We start from the raw sequence: 20,392 nt of genomic DNA, 5'->3' as shown, positions 1-20,392 counted from the left end.
GAAGCTGCTAAGTGTTGAGTGTTTCATTCACAGCAATAGATAACTGGAACACATTTGAAATAAAAAAGATTCTCTCGCAATTTTAAGTATTAGTATCCTTATTTTACAAATGAGAACCTGAATCACAGCGACCTTAAGTGAGTTCCCCAAAGTCACATCAAAAAGAAGTAACAGAGCCGAGATTCTAAGCCACTGCCTCTGTTTCTACCAGCAACTGTACTTTTGTTCTTGTATTCTACCCACCTTTGATTACATAAAAGCTGCACATCCTGGGAAGCCTCTTTGTGTGTGCTCCTGACTCCCTCAGTCAGACAGGTTTAAAATCACAATCTCTTGGACTCCCTTCTCCCCTCGACTCTACGTTAATCATCACCAGGAACCCAGATACTCTACCATGATGTTTCTCACCACCCTTAGAGGAGCTGCAGTGGTGGAGTTCATTAAAAAATTTGTGTAATACAAGAACCTTCTGAAAAGGAAATACAAACTGGACAATTTCTCAGCTCTTTTTATCCCTTCTTCACACTACACAGTCTTGATACATTTGAAGTTAACTTCAAGATCGGAAAGGGGCTTCCCTGGTGGTGCAGAGGTTAAAGCGTCTGCCTGCAATGTGGGAGACCTGGGTTCGATCCCTGGGTCAGGAAGATCCTCTGGAGAAGGAAATGATCCTCTGGAGAAGGAAATGGCAACCCACTCCAGTATTCTTGCCTGGAGAATCCCATGCACGGAGGAGCTTGGTGGGCTACAGTCCACGGGTCGCAGAGTCGGACACAACTGAGCGACTTCACTTTCACTTTCACTTTCAAGGTCAGAAAAACTCACCTTCAAAGGAAACAACCGCACGTGTCTAAGGTTGGTTCCCTGGGAAGCTAATTCTGAGATGGTGATGAAAAAGCAGGGCGTGCGCCTGGGACCAGCCCTGGAGAAGACTTGTGCAGGCAGGACTGGGGAGGAAGAGAGAAGAAGCTGCAACGCAGGCTCCAGACACATCCATCGGGAGCCCTCAGAAGCCAGTCCGACCCCTAGCTGCCCTGAGTAGGGTTGGCGGGGAAGCTGGGCCTCCCCCAAGGAGGGTCCAGGGCAAATCTCCCTAGTGGGCACAGTCCCCGAGGAGTCAGCTCAGAAGGCAGTGGGCTGCAACATCCCCCAGTGACTTCAGAGAATAAGCCTTCATCCCTGATGCGCTGGTTCTGGGAGGGAGGCCATGGCACCCCACCACAGTGTCCCATAGTGGAATAAAATCAAAAATATTAAACTGCAAGGAGCTCTTCCCCCAACAAACCAGCATGCGTGATTATAGAGAGTCACTGATTTTTCACATCTTTAACATAAACCATCAGGGTTGCCTGTTTTGTCAGCCCCATGACTGGAGGAAACAATGTGCTTCCTTTCTGCCAGGGCCCGACCAGCGAGTTACCTCCCATCACTGGCAAACTCACAAAGACTAGACTGCGAGTGTGTGTGCGTGTGTGTGCAAGTGTGTGTGCGTGTGTGCTGTGTTGGGGGCAGGAGACGGGGAGTAATTTATTTTTATCTACATGACACCAAGCAAGGAGAAAATTAAAAAGCAGCTTCGAGTCTACAATCCAAATAAATCCAGTAGGTTGATTAATAGGAGGTCAAGCATTGCAGCAATTCAAAGCCAGCTACCCAGATTTGAAGTGCAGGAAATCCCATTCATAGAAACTTTTCTTAATTTTTAAGTTTATTTATGTTTTAATTGAAGATAATTGCTTTACAGAATTTTGTTGTTTTCTGTAAATCGATGTAAATCAGCCGAAGGTATACATGTACCCCCTGCCTCTTGAACCTCCCTCCCCATCCCACCCCTCTAGGTTGATATAGAGCCCCTGTTTGAGTTCCCTGAGTCACACAGCAAATTTTAATGCAGCTCTTCATAGAGTCAAAGTTTTGAGGAATTTTCTCATCAGAGAGAAATTGGAAGAGGGGGTGGACTGCAAGCCCGGGTCTCACTGCTCAGACCATGTCCACCATAGACCCAAGAAACACACAGCTGCCCCCAAAAGCTGGGGTGCAGAAGGAGAGAGGTCTGTCTACCCCTAAATCTTGTTGGACTCAGAAAGTGACTTGAAGAATATGCAAAGAGATCCAACTTAAAGCCCTCTCACTTGTTCCATGTGTCCTTATTAAAAGGTCGACTTGAAGTACTTGGCATTTTTTTTTAACTTGCTGTCTCCCCTCTAAATTTACAAGGGCAGCTTGGAATCTCCCAGGCACTGGGTAAGCCTTAATTTGAAAGTCCTAACATTCTAGCAATAATTTAGAGCAGCAAAATATAAAATTCAGAGCAGCGTGGTAGGAGCGCCAATGAGAAATAGTCATCTCTCTCTCTGGGGCCTCTAGGTTGGAGATGAAATAGATGGTATCTGCAAATTGTTGTGAGCATTTTTTCTCCCTTTTGCTGGGGCCTTTTGCTGAGACTCAGACACAAAAAATAGTAACCACCTCCCCAAAAGCTGCATGTCATTCTTAATCACTGACTAAACACACATTCTGTTCTGTGCAGCCCTTCTCAATGTTACTGCAGATAACTCTGTGAAACTCAGATCATTTCTGTGTTACTACCACAGAAAGTCGATCTTAACTTCCTCCAGTGCTTTGGCCTTCCCAGAGCCACCAAAACCACTCAAAAGAAACCTTGTTTTAAAGCTTCACACTTGGCACAGGCCTGAGAGCTGGCCGTCATTTGATTTACAAATAGAGTCAAAGTTATTTTTAAATCGTGTAATAAGCATACTCGAAAACTAACCTTTCCTTAACTTTTTAAACACACTCCATTATGCCATAGGCTGCCTCTTCTGACATCTGTGCTCACCAAAAAGCTCTGCAGAAAATCGCTAAAGGAAAGGAGAGTGTGTAATTGGAAATCCAACTGGGTCCAGAAATATTCTCTACAGGAAAAAAAGGGTTTTCTATCACGTATGTGCCTGACTTAGTGTTTACTGGTGAATTACTTTTGACAGCTCTCTGCTGTTCAGTAATATACAATAAAGAACTTAAGGAAATCACCTTTTCAGCTAAAAAATTTGACCTCTTTACCAAATTAAATATTCTCTCAACAATACCCTCATTATTCAGCATTTTCTTTGATTACAAACGGACAAAGTGGTAAATGGGGTTTCCACCACAAATTTATGGAAGGCAAAACCTTAAAATATGATCCTGCTTCACGATTTAATGTCATTTTTAAGCCAAGGAACTCTTCAGTGAACTAACTCATTCTAGACAGAAAACAGAAGTGCTTTAAGCAAAACAAAACAAAAAAATGTCCTTCGGTCCCTTACATACTTCTTTATTTTTTTCTCTCTCCTGCCTCTCCTTGATTACAAATCTCTTTTCTTTTTAAAGAATTTTATGATTCTAGTTAGTTAGTCATTCATTGGCTACACTGGGGCTTTGCCGCTGCGCAGGCTTCTCTAGCTGTGGCGAGGGGGCCTACTCTCCAGCTGTGGCACGTGGCTTCTGGTTGCAGCGGCTTCTCTTTCTGCAAAGTAACCAGCTCCAGGGCACAAGGGCTTCAGGCTGCAGCTCCTGGCCCCAGAGCACAGGCGCAATGGTCGTGGCCCACAAGCTCAGCTGCCCCGAAGCATGCGGGATCTCCCTGGATCAGGGATCGAACCTGTGTGTCCTGCCTTGGCAGGTGGATTCTTTACCACCGAGCCACCACGGAGGCTCTACAAACTTCTTAATAAGAGTTTCATATACAATGTTTTGTCCCATTTAGATTGATGAAGTGTAAAATAGGTCAAATGAAAGCCCACTAAAAATAAAATAAATAAAATGGTACAATATAAACTAATTGTTAGGTGCTATACAAATGAAAAGCCATTTAAGCCAAGCTCTGGGCTGCTAAATATACAGGCCATTCATCATGTCAAGGTCAGCAATCTATAGCCCACAGGCCAAGTTTGGACTATGCCCATTTTTATACAGTTCATGAACTAAAAATAGTTTGCATTTTAAATAGCTGGGGAAAATTTTAAAAAGAACAATGTTTTGTGACACATGGAAATTATACGAACTCCAAATTCAAGGTCCACAGATAAATTTCTGTTAGCACACAAGCACACTCCTTTGTTTCACACCACCTATGGCTGCTTGCACACTACAATGGCCAAGTAGCTGCAACCAAGACCACAGGCCAGCAAAACCTACTGTGCTGACCGTCCAGCCCTTTACAGAAAAAAAAGTTTACTGACCCCTATAGTATGGTGTTCTTTTTAGAAAGATATATATTCTCCTTCCTCAAGGGGTGAGGAATAAGGCTGAAGGCCCACTCGAGTCAGAATCAAAGAGCCATCAACAGAGACACCTGGCAATAAAAAACAAAAATACAGACACACCTTGCCTCACGCCACAGGCTTGCACTCACAAGGGAGGCACCAGGGCAGTGTGCATGCTGGGAGAAGCTCAGTACAACATAGCTGAGATTCCCAAGTGTTTACTCTGTGCCAGGCACCACGGTGAACGTCCTAAAGCAGGACACCACAAAAAAAAGGGAAAAGAACAAAAATTTTTAAACAAACCAAAAAAAGGAAAACAAATAGGGTGAAATTAATTTTAATAACATTTTATTCACTCAGTCGTGTTCAACTCTTTGCGACCCATGGATTGTAATCCACAGGCTCCTCTGTCCATGGAATTCTCCAGGCAAGAATGCTGGAGTGGGCTGCCTTTCCTTCTCCAATGGACCTTCCTGACCCGGGGACCAAACCCAGGTCTCCCGCAGTGTGGGCAGAGTCTTTACCATGCGAGCTACTGGGAAGGCCCATATAACCAAAATATTACCAATAAATGTACAATCAATATTTTAAAAATGAGTTTTTTAATTCATTTTCTACTTGAAGGATAACTGCTTTAGAGAATTTTGTTGTTTTCTGTCAAACCTCAACATGACTCAGCCGTAGGTATACATATATCCCCTCCCTTTTGAACCTCCCTCTCATCTCCCTCCCCATCCCACCCCTCTAGGTTGATACAGAGCCCCTGTTTGAGTTTCCTGGGCCATACAGCAAATTCCCATTGACTGTCTATTTTACATATGGTAATGTAAGCTTCCATGTTACTCTCTCCATACATCTTACCCTCTCCTCCCCTCTCCGCATGTCCATAAGTCTACTCTCTATGTCTGTTTCTCCACTGCTGCCCTGTAAATAAATTCTTCAGTACCGTTTTTCTAGATTCTGTATATGTGCATTAGAATATGACACTTATCTTTCTCTTTCTGACTCACTTCACTCCGTATAATAGGTTCTAGGTTCATCCACCTCATCAGAACTGACTCAAATGCATTCCTTTTTATGGCTGAGTAATATTCCACTGTGTATATGTACAATAACTTCTTTATCCATTCATCTGTCGATGGACATCTAGGTTGCTTCCATGTTCTAGCTATTGTAAATAGTGCTGTAATGAACAATGGGATACATGTGTCTCTTTCAATTTTGGTTTCCTCAGGGTATATGCCTAGGAGAGGGATTGTTGGGTCATATGGCGGCTTTATTCCTAGTTTTTTAAGGACGGTATGGTTTTATCTCCATACCATCTTTCATAGTGGCTGTTAACAATTTATATTCCCACCAAATTACTGAAATAATTATTATCCCATCATTCCCAAAACAAATTATTGAGTTTTGCTCCACTTTTTGGCACTAAAAGTATTCAAAATCCAGTGTGTATTTTACACTCACAGCTCATCTTTATATGCACGAATCACATTTCAAGCTCAAAAACCACATGTGGCTAGTGGCTACCAAAATGGACAGGGCGGCTCTAAGGCATTGCCCCCTTTAATCCTCACAACAGAGTCTGAGGTAGGTACTATTACTGTTGCCTTTATGCAGATGAAGAAAGAGACTAGATGAGCTGAATGACCTTCCCAAGGCCACATAGGTAGTAAGAAGCAGTGTAAGGGCCCAGTTGCAATGTGTCTAGTGAAAAAGTGCAAGTCACTCAGTCGTGTCCAACTCTTTGCAACCTCATGGACTATACAGTCCATGGAATTGTCCAGGCCAGAATACTGGAGTCGGTAGCCTTTCCCTTCTCCAGGGGATCTTCCCAACCCAGGCATCGAACCCAGGTCTCCCACACTGCAGGCAGATTCTTTACCAACTGAGCTATTAGGGAAGTGCAATGTGTCTAAGGAGTCCCCATTCGGACCCACTGTGTCTCCCAAACTGCATAGAACAGCCCCAGCTGTCTAAAATTGCATAGGACAGCCCCAGCTTCTAAAATATCAGTCCAAAAAGCCTCATACTCCTCCCCTGTCATGCCTCTGTGGCTTACTGCACTCTCAAGCTAGTATCTTGACACACCCACTCTTCCATACTTTCTCTTATCCACGTGTTTTCGGATCGAGTCCCTATGTAGCCCTCCAGATGACCATCCAACAGGCTGGTCAACAGGCTCATTTGCAACACTCACACCACATTCCTGGTTCCTTTGCATGGCAGACCCAGTTAACCCACCTGGTCTCTACTTCAACAAACCCACACTTTATCTGAGAACAGCAGCGTGGCAGCACTCCCAGTGGCCCCTACCGCCAACCAGGTCGGCACGAGACGTGAAACCCGCCTGGTGTCCCTGCGAGGAGCCTGAGAGAACAGGAACTTTGCGCGGCACCAAACATTATGCCACCAATTTTGGGCGGTACACAATTTGGTGCCTAATGAATGAATGGAGTTCACAAAATAGTAAATGCCCTGTCTTAACTATATTCCTGAGGAGGTTTAAAACATTATTTCAGCAAATGTTAAATTAATCATACTAAACCATTTCTCCCTGTTACATTTTCAAAAACGTAAACTCCTAATATCATCCTGCCAAAAGAAGCTACCAGGCGCTCTTAAAACACTTCCCTCCTTGTTTGTTTCCAAGCACTTAACGTCTCTGGTTTTCAGATTTCGATTCATGAATCATTTCTTCAGAACTGAAGACCCACAGACCTGCCCACCAGCTCCCTACTCCTCCACCTCCACCAAATCCTTTTTGATCAGTTTCTTCGATCCCACTCTTGCAAAGGAAGCGAGTCAACTCATGGATTCTCCTAAGGGGAATGAGGGCAGAGGAGACCCAGCAGGTCGAGGACCCACTGTCATTTCCTCTCTTCCAGTTCTATCGCTGCAGCTTTGGTATGAGGTCCTCTTAGCCCAGACCAGGATGTGAGGAGCCACAAGTCCACTTCTTCTCACACTTACAACCACAGTGAAAGCAAAATGCCCTACCGCATCCCCTCAAGCTTCAAATGAGGCATGTGTGTGAGTGCTAAGTCGCTTCAGTCGTGTCCGACTCTTTGCGACCCTATGGACTGTAGCCCGCCAGGCTCCCCGGCCCATGGGATTCTCCAGGCAAGAATACTGGGGTAGGTTGCCATGCTCCCCTCCAGGGGATCTCCCCGGCCCATGGGATTCTCCAGGCAAGAATACTGGGGTGGGTTGCCATGCTCTCCTCCAGGGGATCTTCCCGACCTAGGGACTAACCCATGTCTCCTGTATTGGCAGGTGGGTCCTTTACCTCTAGTGTCACCTGGGAAGCCCCCAGTGAGGCATACTTCCACACAAACAGCTCCCCTCTCTTCTCTGTTCTCCTGTGCACGCTCCCCTGATGCCAGTACTGGTATCCGCCCTTCTTGCGTCCCACTCGCTCACAGTCCAGCAGGGACCCAGGTTAGGGCAGCACCAGGGAATACCTCCAGTTCTGTGTTTCTCTCCTCAGGGAGCCTCTACTTTTAACATTATCCCCACTTTCTACAAAGAGATGACAGATCCGCACAATTTAGAGGTAACTATGGCAAGGTTTTCTAAAACCATATTTCAGTTTTATTCATCTCAAGCTGACACTTCAAAACATTTCTCTCTTCCGTTTCTTACTTATATCAAAGGGAAAAGTACCCTTTTAACTATAATCCACTCACCCGTGCTCCTGACCATGACCCCACTTCTTAGGCTAAATTATCTACCCCTGGCCTTTACGTCAGTACTGTGGGGGGTCTTTTTAGCAGTTATTTTGGCTGTGCTAGGCCTCTGAGGCTGAGCGCAGGTTGCCTCTAGCTGTGGTTGCTAGGGGCTCTCCTGTTACAGAGCATGGCTCCAGGGCTCGAAGGCCTCAGCAGCTGTGGCGCACGGGCTCACTTGCACTAGGGTTTCCCTGGTGGCTCAGTTGGTAAGGCATCTGCCTGCAATGCAGGAGACCCGGGTTCAATCCCCAGGTCAGGAAGATCCCCTAGAGAAGGAAACGGCAACCCACTCCAGTATTCTTTTTTTTTTTTTTTTTTTTCCAGTATTCTTGCTTGGAGAATTCCACGGACAGAGGAGCTCGGCAGGCTACAGTCCCATGGGATCACAGAGTCGGACACCACTGCGCGATCTTCACTTTCACTTTTCATGTGGGATCTTCCCAGACCAGGGATCAACCCAGTGTCCCCTGCATTGCAAGGTGCATTCTTAACCACTGGACCACCAGCGAAGCACCTCTACTGTGTTTTTAAAGAGACGATCCACCTCTCTCCTTTCAACCATCAAACTTCTACAGAGTGACACTTGATCTTCACAGTGGTGTACTACAAAGGTGATATTTGAATCAAAACCTGAAGCAGCTGAGTCATGCAAACATCTGGCAGAGCGTATCACAGGGAAAGAGATGAGTAAGTGCAAGGCCCTGAGGTGGGGACACTCTTGCTGTGTTGCAGGACCTGCATGAAGGCCTGAGAGGCTGCAGAGTGAGGTCAGGGGGTGTGTGAAGTGAGATCAGACAGATCGTGTAGGGTTTGCAGGCCATGGGGAGGCTAGATGCATGCTAACGCTCAGACAGTGAGTGACAAAATCCGGCGTGCTTCCCGGCCACCGGATTGAGAACAGACTATAGAGCAGTATGTGTGGGTGCTCAGTCATGTCCGACTCTGTGACCCCCTGGACTGTAAGCCCACCAGGTTCCTCTGTTCAAGGAATTTTCCAGGTGAAAACACTGGAGTGGGTTGCCACTTTCTGCTCCGAGGGATCTTCCCAACCCAGGGATTGAACCTGAGTCTCCTGAGTCTCCTGCATTGGCAGGCAAATTCTTTACCACTGAGCCACCTGGGAAGCCCCATAGAGCCATCAGTGGGGGCAGCGGGGAGCGGGGGAAAACAATCAAAGAGGCTACTGCAATCACTTTCTTGAAAGAAGAGTGCTTCTACGTTTTCTGATTATATTTCCCCACCACCCGTTTATCACTAAAAACTTGCTTTTACTCCCAACAATCAACTTAGAAGCATTCATTCACTGCAGGCTCACCAATGCCCTTCTCTCTGTCCTTTTCTTCCCTGACTTTCTAGGACACTTCAGAGTTAATAAAAGGAAGTTAATAAAAACTTCCTTCTCAGTACTGTTTCTTTCCTTGCCATCTGAGCCATCTCAGCACCTCCAACCCATCCCTGTCTTGGCTGCTCACTGTCCAGCCATTTCACTGACTTCTCTTCCGCCTCCCAAGCTCCAGTCATCAGGCTGGTTCTTTCCATTAGCATTATCTCTTGGGCATGCTGCGCCTTCCCACCAACACTGGAAATATGGTCTGCCTCTATGAAAACAACGCCTTCAACTCTCTCCCTAGTTACAATTTCAAAACTATCTGCTGGGCCTCTCCGCCAGGGTGTTTCCCCACACTCACCTAAAGCAGAGAGTAGCATCTTTTCAGAAAACATCCACACAAAGCTCTGTCTCCTCAGTCCTGCCACTCCCAGCCCCGGGCGCTTTCCTCTGGCACACCCTTCCCTCCTCTCATCTGTGAAGTAACTGTTCCCACAAAATGCCAAATGTATCAGCAGAGGTGGAATGCTCATGAATGGACATCTGTATAGTTCTGCATGTAAAATGTAACAGAACCAGACAGAGGGTCACACACAAGAAGCACTGCTTACCAACCACACTGAACTTTCTAAACAAACAAGAAATAAAAACTCAGCCTCTGCACTTTTAATATTATACTTTTGCTTCTGCCACCTCTGAAACTTCCTTCCTTCTGCCCTGCCAACCCCATTCATTCACGTTTCACATACAGCAAATAATCCATGTGTTAGTCACTCCGTCGTGTCCAACTCTTTGCGACCCCATGGACTATAGCCTGTCAGGGTCTTCTGTCCATAGAATTCTCCATGCAAGAATACTGGAGTGGGTTACTATTTCCTTCTCCAGGGGATATTCCAAACCCAGAGATCGAATGCAGGTCTCCCATGCAATAAATAATAAATTAGCAGGGGGAAATAGTATTAGGAAAACAAGGAGTTCCAACATTGTAAAGTCTTCTTAACAGCATAATGGATCAAATAGCAACCCCGCCCAAATTCTTACAGGATCTGATTTCTGTTTCCACCACAAGCCCTCAGTGACTCATTCTGTGTCAGAAGAAGAGCAGAACGTGTTTAACTTGGAGTTTAAAGAATCAGTCTGTTCACTTTCAACTTCACTCCATCACTGATTCATAATCAAATGCCAAGACATGTTTCTCCACTGCATTAAATTAACACCAAGGTTGAGGGCTGGAGGCTGCCTGAAAGGCACACAGGGAAACCTGGGCGGGGCCTTCAGCTGCCTTGAATCATCACAGACTTGCAAAGGCTTGCCTCTCACTCTCAGGCTTTCCAGTACTTGGTTGGTAACAATCCATGAGAATCGTCTTAACTGAAGTGCAGTTGTTTCTCATTTTAGCACGGCTGAGACTCACTTGTGGTGGCTGCTCAAAATAAAGTTTAGATTCCCAGACATTACCCATGTCTTGAGAAGATGACCATGGATCTGTATTTCAATAAGTATGACTCACATTTTGAGAATCACAGCAACAGAATTTCTAAAACTAGCCTGGCCCCCAACCCACGCAGAACCATTAGTCCATAAAGAGCAACTCCACCTTCAGCTGAAACTAGCGCAAAAATGCAGGTAAGCATTTTTCAACTTCTTAGTTAGCTATATTTTGTTTGTATCAGATAAAGCAACATTTGCAAATATATCCTAAGTCACACACGGTTCCCCATATGTCAGGAGAGTTTTCTAGAGTATAATGGAAAAAGCACTGGATTGTAAATTTGGGGGCCTGTGATCTGTTTCCAGTTTCTGCCACCAACAGGCATTTCACCTTGAGCAAGTCACTAGACACCACCCCTCAGTCTCCTCAGCCATGAACTAGGCGATTGACTTGGCTCATCGCCCCCAAATTCTACGAAGCTCAGACTAAATCAGGAGGAGAGCTGGCACTGCAGCTTGCAACTCTTAGATCCAGATTAGATTTCATGAGATCCAACTCTGAACTACCACAAGCAAACGAGAAAAACGCTTTTCACAGAAGACTGATACCACATTGCATCACTATTCCAAAGTGGAACAAGCAAAAATTCTTCCATGTTCTTCCAGGCAGTGGAAAACCTTCAAATTCAGAACCAACAGAACCATCAGAACCAACTTCACATTCAGGCGATATATACCATTTACTATGTTAATCCAGGAAAATTATTCTCTCTCAGCCTCAGTCTTCTCATCTCTAAAATGAAGATAATAGGGCCTTCCTCCTAGGGTTATTGAAGTTAAGACTGTGCATTAATCTCCACACTAGAAGGAAACTCAGTACTTAATATGTTACATCCCTTCCCACCCCCTCCTAGTGAGTGTCTTTTATAGAGTTCCCAGTTCAAGATTGTCCCAACATGTAACCAAGAATTGCCTCTGACATGATTGCTGCCATCATCTTCCAATAGCAGTAGGTACCAGCTCCTTGAATAGGTCTGCTGTGTTTAAGTGCTCTAAACATGTTTACCTCATTTCATCCTCACAATAACTGGGTAACTGTACAAAGCAGAAACCACTGCTCTTCAGATGATAAAACCGAAGCCCAGTTGTGACCACACTCTGGTCCTGCACTGTGTATACACATTACACACAATACCAAAGACATGTGAATGAAGAATCCACACCCTTTAAAAATAATTCTCACGTCGCTACAAGTTCAAACTGAGCTCTACTGGCACACTGCCTGTGAAAACCTTCCCTAGGAGACTTGCCCGCATAGCACACTAATTCATCTATGCTCATAAAAACCATGGCACTGATTGGGATCTACAAGCCATGAAATGTATGTTCAGGAGCTTTGTTTCCACCAGAAAGCCATCCAAACTGAATTGAATGATTTTTTAAGTTCTTCAGCTAACATCTCAAATTTTAAAATATTGATTTTCCATCCCAGTGGATCAAGACAGAAAACAAAAAGGCCCATAGTCAATGGGAGAAGACAAAGAAGAATGTTTCATCCTTAAAAAATAGGAGATAAACATCCCATTAACTCTCCAAGATTTTAGGGCAAAAAGAAAAGGCAAGTTATTAAAGGATACAGACATAGACACAGAGTCCACCTCACCCGAACCCTTCCATGGGAAGATGGAAGCAGGCTCGGTGTCGTAATTAAATACACAGTGCCTCCAGGCCAGGAGCGGAGAAGGCGATGGCACCCCACTCCAGTACTCCTGCCTGGAAAATCCCACGGACAGAAAAGCCTGGTGGGCTTCAGTCCATGGGGTCGCAAAGAGTCGGACCCGACTGAGCAACTTCACTTTCACTTTTCACTCACTGGAGAAGGAAATAGCAACCTACTCCAGTGTTCTTGCCTGGAGAATCCCAGGGACGGGGAGCCTGGTAGGCTGCCGTCTATGGGGTCGCACAGAGTCGGACACGACTGAAGCGACTTAGCAGCAGCAGCAGCCAGGCCAGGAGATGCCCTCCTGAGCACTCAAGTTAACAGTCAAGATTTTCTGTTTAGTAGCTTTTTTTTTTCTTTTCTTTCCTCTTTTTTTGGGAGAAAAGGGACAGAAAAGAAATTGTATTAATTCATTTTTTATTTTATTTCATATTGAAGTATCACTGACAAACAATGTTGTGTTAGTTTCAGGTGTATGGCAAAGTGATTTGGTTATATATATATATATATACACATATATATATATACACAGGTATAAGGAAATGGCAGCCCACTCCGGTGTTCTTGCCTGGAGAATCCCAGGGACGGGGGAGCCTGGTGGGCTGCCGTCTCTGGGGTCGCACAGAGTCGGACACGACTGAAGCGACTTAGCAGCAGCAGCAGCCAGGTATCTATTCTTTTTCCAATTCTTTCCCCATTTAGGTTACTGCAGAATACTGAGCAGAGTTCCCTGTGCTATTAAAAAGTCTACAGACAATAAATGCTGGAGATGGTGTGGAGGAAATAGAGCTCTCCTACACTGCTGGTGGGAATGGTAACTGGAGCAGCCACTAATGGAAAACTGTATGGAGATTCCTTCGGTTTGTTTTTTTTTTTTAATCTTTTATCAGGGGTATGTGAGGCCAGTGACAATTCATTAGCGGAGGAAAAGGGTATATTCTTCATTATTTGAGGTAAATCTCATTCTGGAAAAACAATGAAAGTTTACAAATGAACATTTCAAACTGTAAAAAGAGAATGGGAAATAAAACAGAAATTACAGTTTTAAGGACATCAAAAATAATTCAATTACTTTACATGCTTTAAGGGTTGGTTCTCATTTATGACCTGTGAATTCAAACGTTCTTAACATTTTTTTTCTTAATTTGGTGTGGAACTCCCGGGCAACAACACAATAAAGGAAGAAGTGAAAGACCGGAAGGTAAGAAATAAGGGGACAGACCCGCCCTCCAACAGACAGACAGTCTCATTCGATTTCAAATCTCCATAGCTGCTCCATCTTCTCTCCTCTGGCAACTACTTCCCACTGAATTTTATCAATTATATTTACTCAACTAGTTGTTTTCTACCATTCACCATAGAAATGATGATGATGATGGTGGTGGTTATAATGACAAGTACATGCCATGTCTGTACTCTTAGAACTCCTCAAAGTTTATTAGAAACACTTTTTTCTCAAGGGCTATTGTTCACCAAAAAATAAATACATAAAAATACTTGATCCCCTATAAATACAGTTGATATATTTACAAATGAATAAACTAACTGTAATGTAGTCCATGCTACTGGCCTCAAGGATGGAAATGTAAACAAAATTCTCCCCATATCTACCAAACAAATAAATGAGATTTTCCTTGAGAACAAGCCATACTTTTTTATTTTATTAAGGTTTGTGCTGTGCTTAGTCACTTAGTTGTGTCTGACTCTTTATGACCCCATGGACTATAGCCCGCCAGGCTCCTCTGTCCATGGGATTCTCCAGGCAAGAATAATGGAGTGGGTTACCATGCCCTCCTCCTGCAGGGGATCTTCCCAACCCAAGGATCAAATCAGAGTCTCTTTACATTTCCCGCATGGGCAGGCAGGTTCTTTACCACTAGTGCCACCTGGGAAGCCTATTAACATATATGCTGCAATTTAAATGCATTCTGGTTATGGTGAAACACTGCCCTACCCAAGAAATTTCTAAGAACAGCCCAGCTGCTAGAAACAGCCACTCACAAACAGTCTCCCTCCTTACCCATCTCTGCTAGAAGGTGAAAGTGAAAGTGTTAGTCACTCAGTCCAACTCTTTGGGACCCCATGAGGACTGCAACCCCCCAGGCTCCTCTGTCCATGGTATTCTCCAGGCATGAATGCTGGAGAGGGTAGCCATTCCCTTCTCCAAGGTTATCTTTCCGACTCAGGGATCAAACCCGGGGTCTCCTGCACTGTAGACAGATTCTTTACCATCTGAGCCACCAGGGAAGCTGTCTTTTTCTTAGCAGTAACCTCTTGGAGGCCTCCATGAGAAAATGATGAAATAATCAGACCTAAAATGTATTTAACTGCTTGTGTTTAGATGGCAAGAAATAAAATGAATCCTAGGGAGATCCAGGCCCCATTAATTTACAAAGTCCTTCTTGATCTACATATTGTTACAACTGGAAAAATCAGATAAAGCAAAGGATGTGAAGACAGAAAGGGAGAAATGTCTTGATCCTTAAGTCCTAACCTTACAGGAAGCATCTGTTCTGAGAGCAATGACTCACAACCCCTGATAACAAAGTTAACATTTTCCTTTGAAAGAGGGAGCATGCTTGCAATGGTATTTTCAATGAAACAGCCCCTGAAAATGGTGCATTTTCTCTCTTTCTTTTTCAAACATCCATTAAGCTCCCAGGATAGTGCCATCCGCCCCTCTTGAGCCTTGTGTTGTCTGCTGTGACTTGGTATTTCAGTATTTTCTTTAGCCATTATCCTAAGGCCAAGATTTCATCCATTTTCAGAATAAATACTTCAATAATGAAAGTAGAGATTGGCCCCCATGTAAATAGGAACTGATGCTTCCGGCATCTTCTTCTTCACAATATTCACAGCTGTTGTTTATTGAGTGTCTAACAGGTACTAGATACTGATTTTAACTTTACACTATCCCCATTTTATACATGAGGACACTGAGGCTCAGAGCATTTAAGTAACCTGCCTAAGATCACACAGCTAGTGAGAAGACTCAATCTCAGATCTTAAGCACTCACATTTCCTCTCCAGGGACAAGGCCTCCCACTTTCCTGTCTTTCCCACTACAAAACATAAAGTGGCCTGGCTCTTGCACGCATCACCTCTTCCAGCTCCAAATTTACCTAGCCAGTCAGTCAACTTCCCAATACAGAAAGAATCTCAAATGCAGATAAACTTTGATTTTATCTTATTTCATGATGGTATTAATTTCTCTATGCTGGTAAAGGGTAAACATTTATATAATGAGCTACTGTGGAATTTCATCCACCCTTCATTCTGTGCCCTTAAATTATTCTCTTAAAAGATAACTCTCAACATTATAGGAATTTATGCCTCAGTTTCTGGCCTATGACTAAACCTGTAATCATGCTTCTAGTTAACAGTGTTTATAGGTGGGTGGTAGGATTACAGGTGATTTTGGTTTATTTTCTTTACTTACAGTGTTTTCCAGGTTACCAGCACTGAGTATATATTACTCTCTCAATTAGAAAAAATTAAGTGTTCGTTTCATTGTGAAAAAATGAGTCTATATATTTAACTATTTACCCCTCAAAATTATTTTGCCCTTAGTACTGAAAAAGAAGATATTCATTGACCCAATTTAATCCTGGGCCTAGTTAGAACCCAAATTTAAAATAAGAGATGTGGGTTCTTTTACAAATAGCTCCCACTTTTTACATTATTTTTCTTTTTTTTTTCTTGTCACTTAAAAAATTAAAACATATTCTATAAAACTAGATTTTAACTACAGTTATTTCTTTACTTCCCATGGGCCTACTTAGTAAAATCGTCTGCACCCAATAAAGACATATGGTTACACATGGTTTATATAAACCATATGCAAACATGGTCTTGTGTCAGGCTTTTAACTATGCCCATTCCCTCTTCTGGGCACACACTGTCCTACACCCCCAGACTCCTGTGAAGCTCAGCGTGGTCATGAGAGGAGGGGTGATATGGGCCATGTCCAGGCCTGGCCCACAAGGACCTTCCACAGGAAGAACTCCACGTTCCTGCCCTGCAGACTTGGAAGCCACATACTGATGATGACAGAGCCACAAAGAGGAAGGGACCTGGGCCTCAGAACCTCTCCCTAGAAGAGCATCCCAGGAACATCACTTTGGACTCTACATGAGTAAAAAACAAAAGTGTATTGTGTAAGCCACTGAAAATGTGGGGCTTCTTCATGACCCTACCTAGCACATGGCTTTATTAGCACACTCCAATTATTAATGCAGATGTACAGATGTGAGATTTGGACCATAAAGAATGCCAAATGGCAAAGAATTGATGCTTTTAACTGTGGTGCTGGAGAAGACTCTTGAGAGTCCCTTTGACAGCAAGATCAAACCAGTCAATCCTAAAGGAAATTAACCCTGATACTCATTGGAAGGACTGCTGCTGAAGCTGAAGCTCCAATACTTTGACCACCTGATGCGAAGAGCTGACTCAATGGAAAAGACCCTTATGCTGGGAAAGATTGAAGACAGGAGGAGAAGGGGATGACAAAGGATGAGATGGTCGGATGGCATCACTGATTCAATGGACATGAGTTTGAGCAAACTCAGGGAGATAGCGAAGGGCAGGGAAGCCTGGCATGCTGCAGTCCATGGGGTCACAAAGAGCTGGGCATCACCGAGCAACTGAACAACAATTATTATCACAGAAGGAGCTCTGCTGTGTGTCTTACCTTTTTCAAAGACCCCTTCTGCTTCCAGGACAGAGACCGTGCGGTTGGCTGCCATCTTCATCAGTTCCGCCTTCACGGTGACCTGTGAGGGGCTGTGTTCCAGAAGCTCCACCCCAATGGTCACATTTCCTCCCGGCCTGATGATCCCAGGGACTGTCACCAGAAACCTGGGCCTAAAAAGTTCCCAACAACAAGAGGAAAATGAAGTGGCTTATCCTTACATCTTCATTCTTTTGAGATTCTCAAATTTCGTAGATGGTGAGATAGATTCCCTATACAGTGTCAACTGTAACTGTTTCAATTAATGTGGCCCCACTGCTCCATTTAGCAACTGCATTGAGAGGCTGTTGAAAAAACAATCATTCCCCTAAATCAATTTTCCTCCTGTTTTATTGAGATAAAACTGACATACAGCATTGTACAAGTTTAAGGTGTACAGACAACGACTTGACTTACACACGTTATGAGACGATTATCACAATAAATTTAGTGAACACTCATCATCTCACATAGGAACGAAATTAAAGAAATAGAGAAAATACTTATTTTTTTCCTTGTGATCAGAACTCCAAGGATTTACTCTCTTCATAACATCCATTTATAACATACAGTAGTGTTAATTATACGTATCATGTTGTACATTCCCGTAAATCAATTTTAATGCAGTAATGAATGCGCTGCTAGAGGATCGCCTGTGTTAGTATTTCCATTTTACAAACCACAAATCGCACAGGATAGCTTACACTGAGACATGCAGAAGTTATTGGCAAAGTACAAGCCTCTAAACTTCTTTATAGAAGACATCATCCCAGGGTAATTTTTTTTTCTTGGTTTAAACACACAAACACACACAGAGACACACACACATGGGTTTTGCTTGTTTCTTACTCAAACCTTTATATGTTTGGGCATCTACCCAAGAAAACATCATCTAATCAACATCACTGATTAAAATACACCATCTAAAATTAAATATCTGTGACATTTCCAGGTGAAGCAGAGCACAAAAAATTGCTAAAAGAGCACTTTCTCTGCCCAAACCAAGAATTAGGGCTCCTGGGCAAAACCCTCTGAGGGGGAAGGAAGTGCATTCCATTACTTAAGTGTCTCCCTGGTTATCTTCCTACAAAGTCTGCACCTGAACCCATACTTAACCACCTCGGCCACACCTTATCATTGCTAAAGTTGAGACATCTTGTTTAGAAAAAATATGCATGCATGTCTTTAAAAGAAGGCACATTACTGTAGGGGGGCGACGGGCGCAAAAAGTCGAAACAAACTCAGAGGGAGTGTGGACTAAAACTAAAAAGTTTTCAGAAAGCAGTCCTGGGCGGAGACGCTTAACAACCTCGTGGGTGCAGAAAGTTAACTGTCCCCGGGAGGACCGAGCTGAAGCGATGCAGGCTCCAATCTCCAGGCCGAGGTCCGGCTGGGGACCCCCGCTCCCCGCCCGCCCCGCGCGCCCCGCGCTCCTACCCGGGGACGGCGGCCAGCGCCGCGCTCCACACGCAGAAGAGGCAGGCGGCGGTCAGGAGCCTGAGGCCCCGCATCTCGGCGCTGTGTGCGCGGCGGCCGCGGGCTCCCGAGGAAATACGCGGGCCGCGCGGGGTGTGGCCTCTCACCGCCTCCCGGCTTCGCCCAGACTCCCGGCTCAGCAGTGAGCGCTGGGCGCGCCCGCCGGCCGAGCGAGGGCTCCACACCGAGCCGGGGCGCGGCGGCTCCACCCCTCCCGCCGCAGCACCGCGGCGCTCCTCGGCGCCCCGGCCGACACCGCAGACCCGGGCGGGAGACGGCAGGCGCGCGGCCCGCCCGACCTGGCGCGGCCGCCCCGCTCCGTCCCCCGGGCCCCCGGCTCCGCCGGCGAGGCCCGGGGGGCGTAAACAGGCCCCTCGTTGTGCGGAGAAAAGTGCCCGGCCGCTCTGGGAGGTGGGAAAAGATCAGTCATTGTCCTCCAGACTGTGAGTCAGAATCTGAGAGAAAACGGCAAACACACGCCAAACAGGGGTGTATTTTCTGGTAGCCGTTGAATGTGTGTGAATCAATAAGCCCTGGAGAAAACTTTTTTCCCCCCTTGAAACAAAAAGTCATGTATCTGTTTCCCTCTCCAGGAAAATGTGGGTTTCTCGGTTTAAAAAAAAAAGGAGGGGGAGAGAAAATTCTGGCACGTGTGAGTGTGAGGTGCTGCTCCTTGAAACTCTGAGAAGCAACTGTGTGGGGAGATGCTTCATACTCGGCTGCCACTGAACACTTCGGCTACAGAAGGTATTCATTAGCACCGTGAAGCTTGGAGCAATTTGTTTAAACACAGTGGTTAGGGCGGCTCTCCTGTCCCCAAGGAAGGCCAGTGGCCCAGGGTGGCCCGCAGTTCCTCGGCCCCAGCTCCTGGGTCCTGGCTTGGCTGCAGCTCCTTCCCCGACTCCTTGGCACTCTCACCATCTTCAGATGACTCAGGTTTCACCATGGCTACACCATAAAAGCGGGGAACTGCCAGAAACCGTTGGAAAACGGGCACATTCAGTCCTTGACAATTTCAAGTTTCTAATTCACGGAGAAAAGTTTCAGATGGTGACGGTTTAATACAGGGAAAAATGCAAAAGGAAAAGAGGTCATCGGAAGGTTGTCTCTTCACAAATCTATGTGCTAAATAAGGAGGAAAGTAGCACCTAGACAAACTGTGGTTTGGGAGTCCAGGAACTTGCTTTCCTCCCTTTCCTGTCCCACCCTTTTTCACCCTGCTGAGCGGCTTGCAGAGGTCCCTGCTTCCTCAGGGCTCCTCCATGCTCCTGTCTTTAGTGGCTTGCTTCCTGTGCAGGCAGGGCTTGGGTAAAGTGAAAAGGGCTGAAGTGGATCATTGGGTGCACTCTCTGTCCCTGACATGGCTATTACTGCCTGTCTGGTCTCCTCACCCCTGTAGTACAGGGTTGAGTGTGGGCTTCTGTCCCAATCTACATCAGTGCTTCTCAAGGTCTAATGTGTATGAGAATCACAGTAAAATGCAAATCCTGATTCAGCAGGTCTGGGATAGGGACTGAAATTCTACTTCATTTCAGCATACTGTGGGCCACAGAGGGTCTACAGGTAGACTCTGTCTTTGATGAGAAAAGGAAATCGGGAAACTGGGGAAAATTCTTTCCAAGCTTCACTTCAGAAGATGGATCAATCAATTCAGGTTCATTCTAGAGGCAGGTAGATATAAGAAGGACTCCAAAAATTAGTTGATAACGTTGCATCCCCAGAAGATGTCTA

General features: G+C 45.1%; 1 protein-coding gene across 1 annotated transcript in view; it reads right to left on the bottom strand.

Annotated features, from left to right (window-relative positions):
• CD109 (CD109 molecule) overlaps window positions 1-18,881 on the bottom strand; it is a 138,564-nt gene extending 119,683 nt beyond the window's left edge. Inside the window, exons 1-2 of the mRNA XM_018052866.1 lie at window positions 18,623-18,881; window positions 17,147-17,319 (exon numbers count right to left, since the gene is read on the bottom strand). Coding sequence (XP_017908355.1) covers window positions 17,147-17,319; window positions 18,623-18,696 — 247 coding nt within the window. The 5' untranslated portion in view covers window positions 18,697-18,881. The remainder of the gene's footprint in view (window positions 1-17,146; window positions 17,320-18,622) is intronic.

The sequence above is a fragment of the Capra hircus genome, chromosome 9 (assembly GCF_001704415.2).
Source record: "Capra hircus breed San Clemente chromosome 9, ASM170441v1, whole genome shotgun sequence".
NCBI lineage: Eukaryota > Metazoa > Chordata > Mammalia > Artiodactyla > Bovidae > Capra > Capra hircus.
Note: the sequence above shows the minus strand (reverse complement) of the source record. Positions and strands in the feature narration are given on the sequence as shown.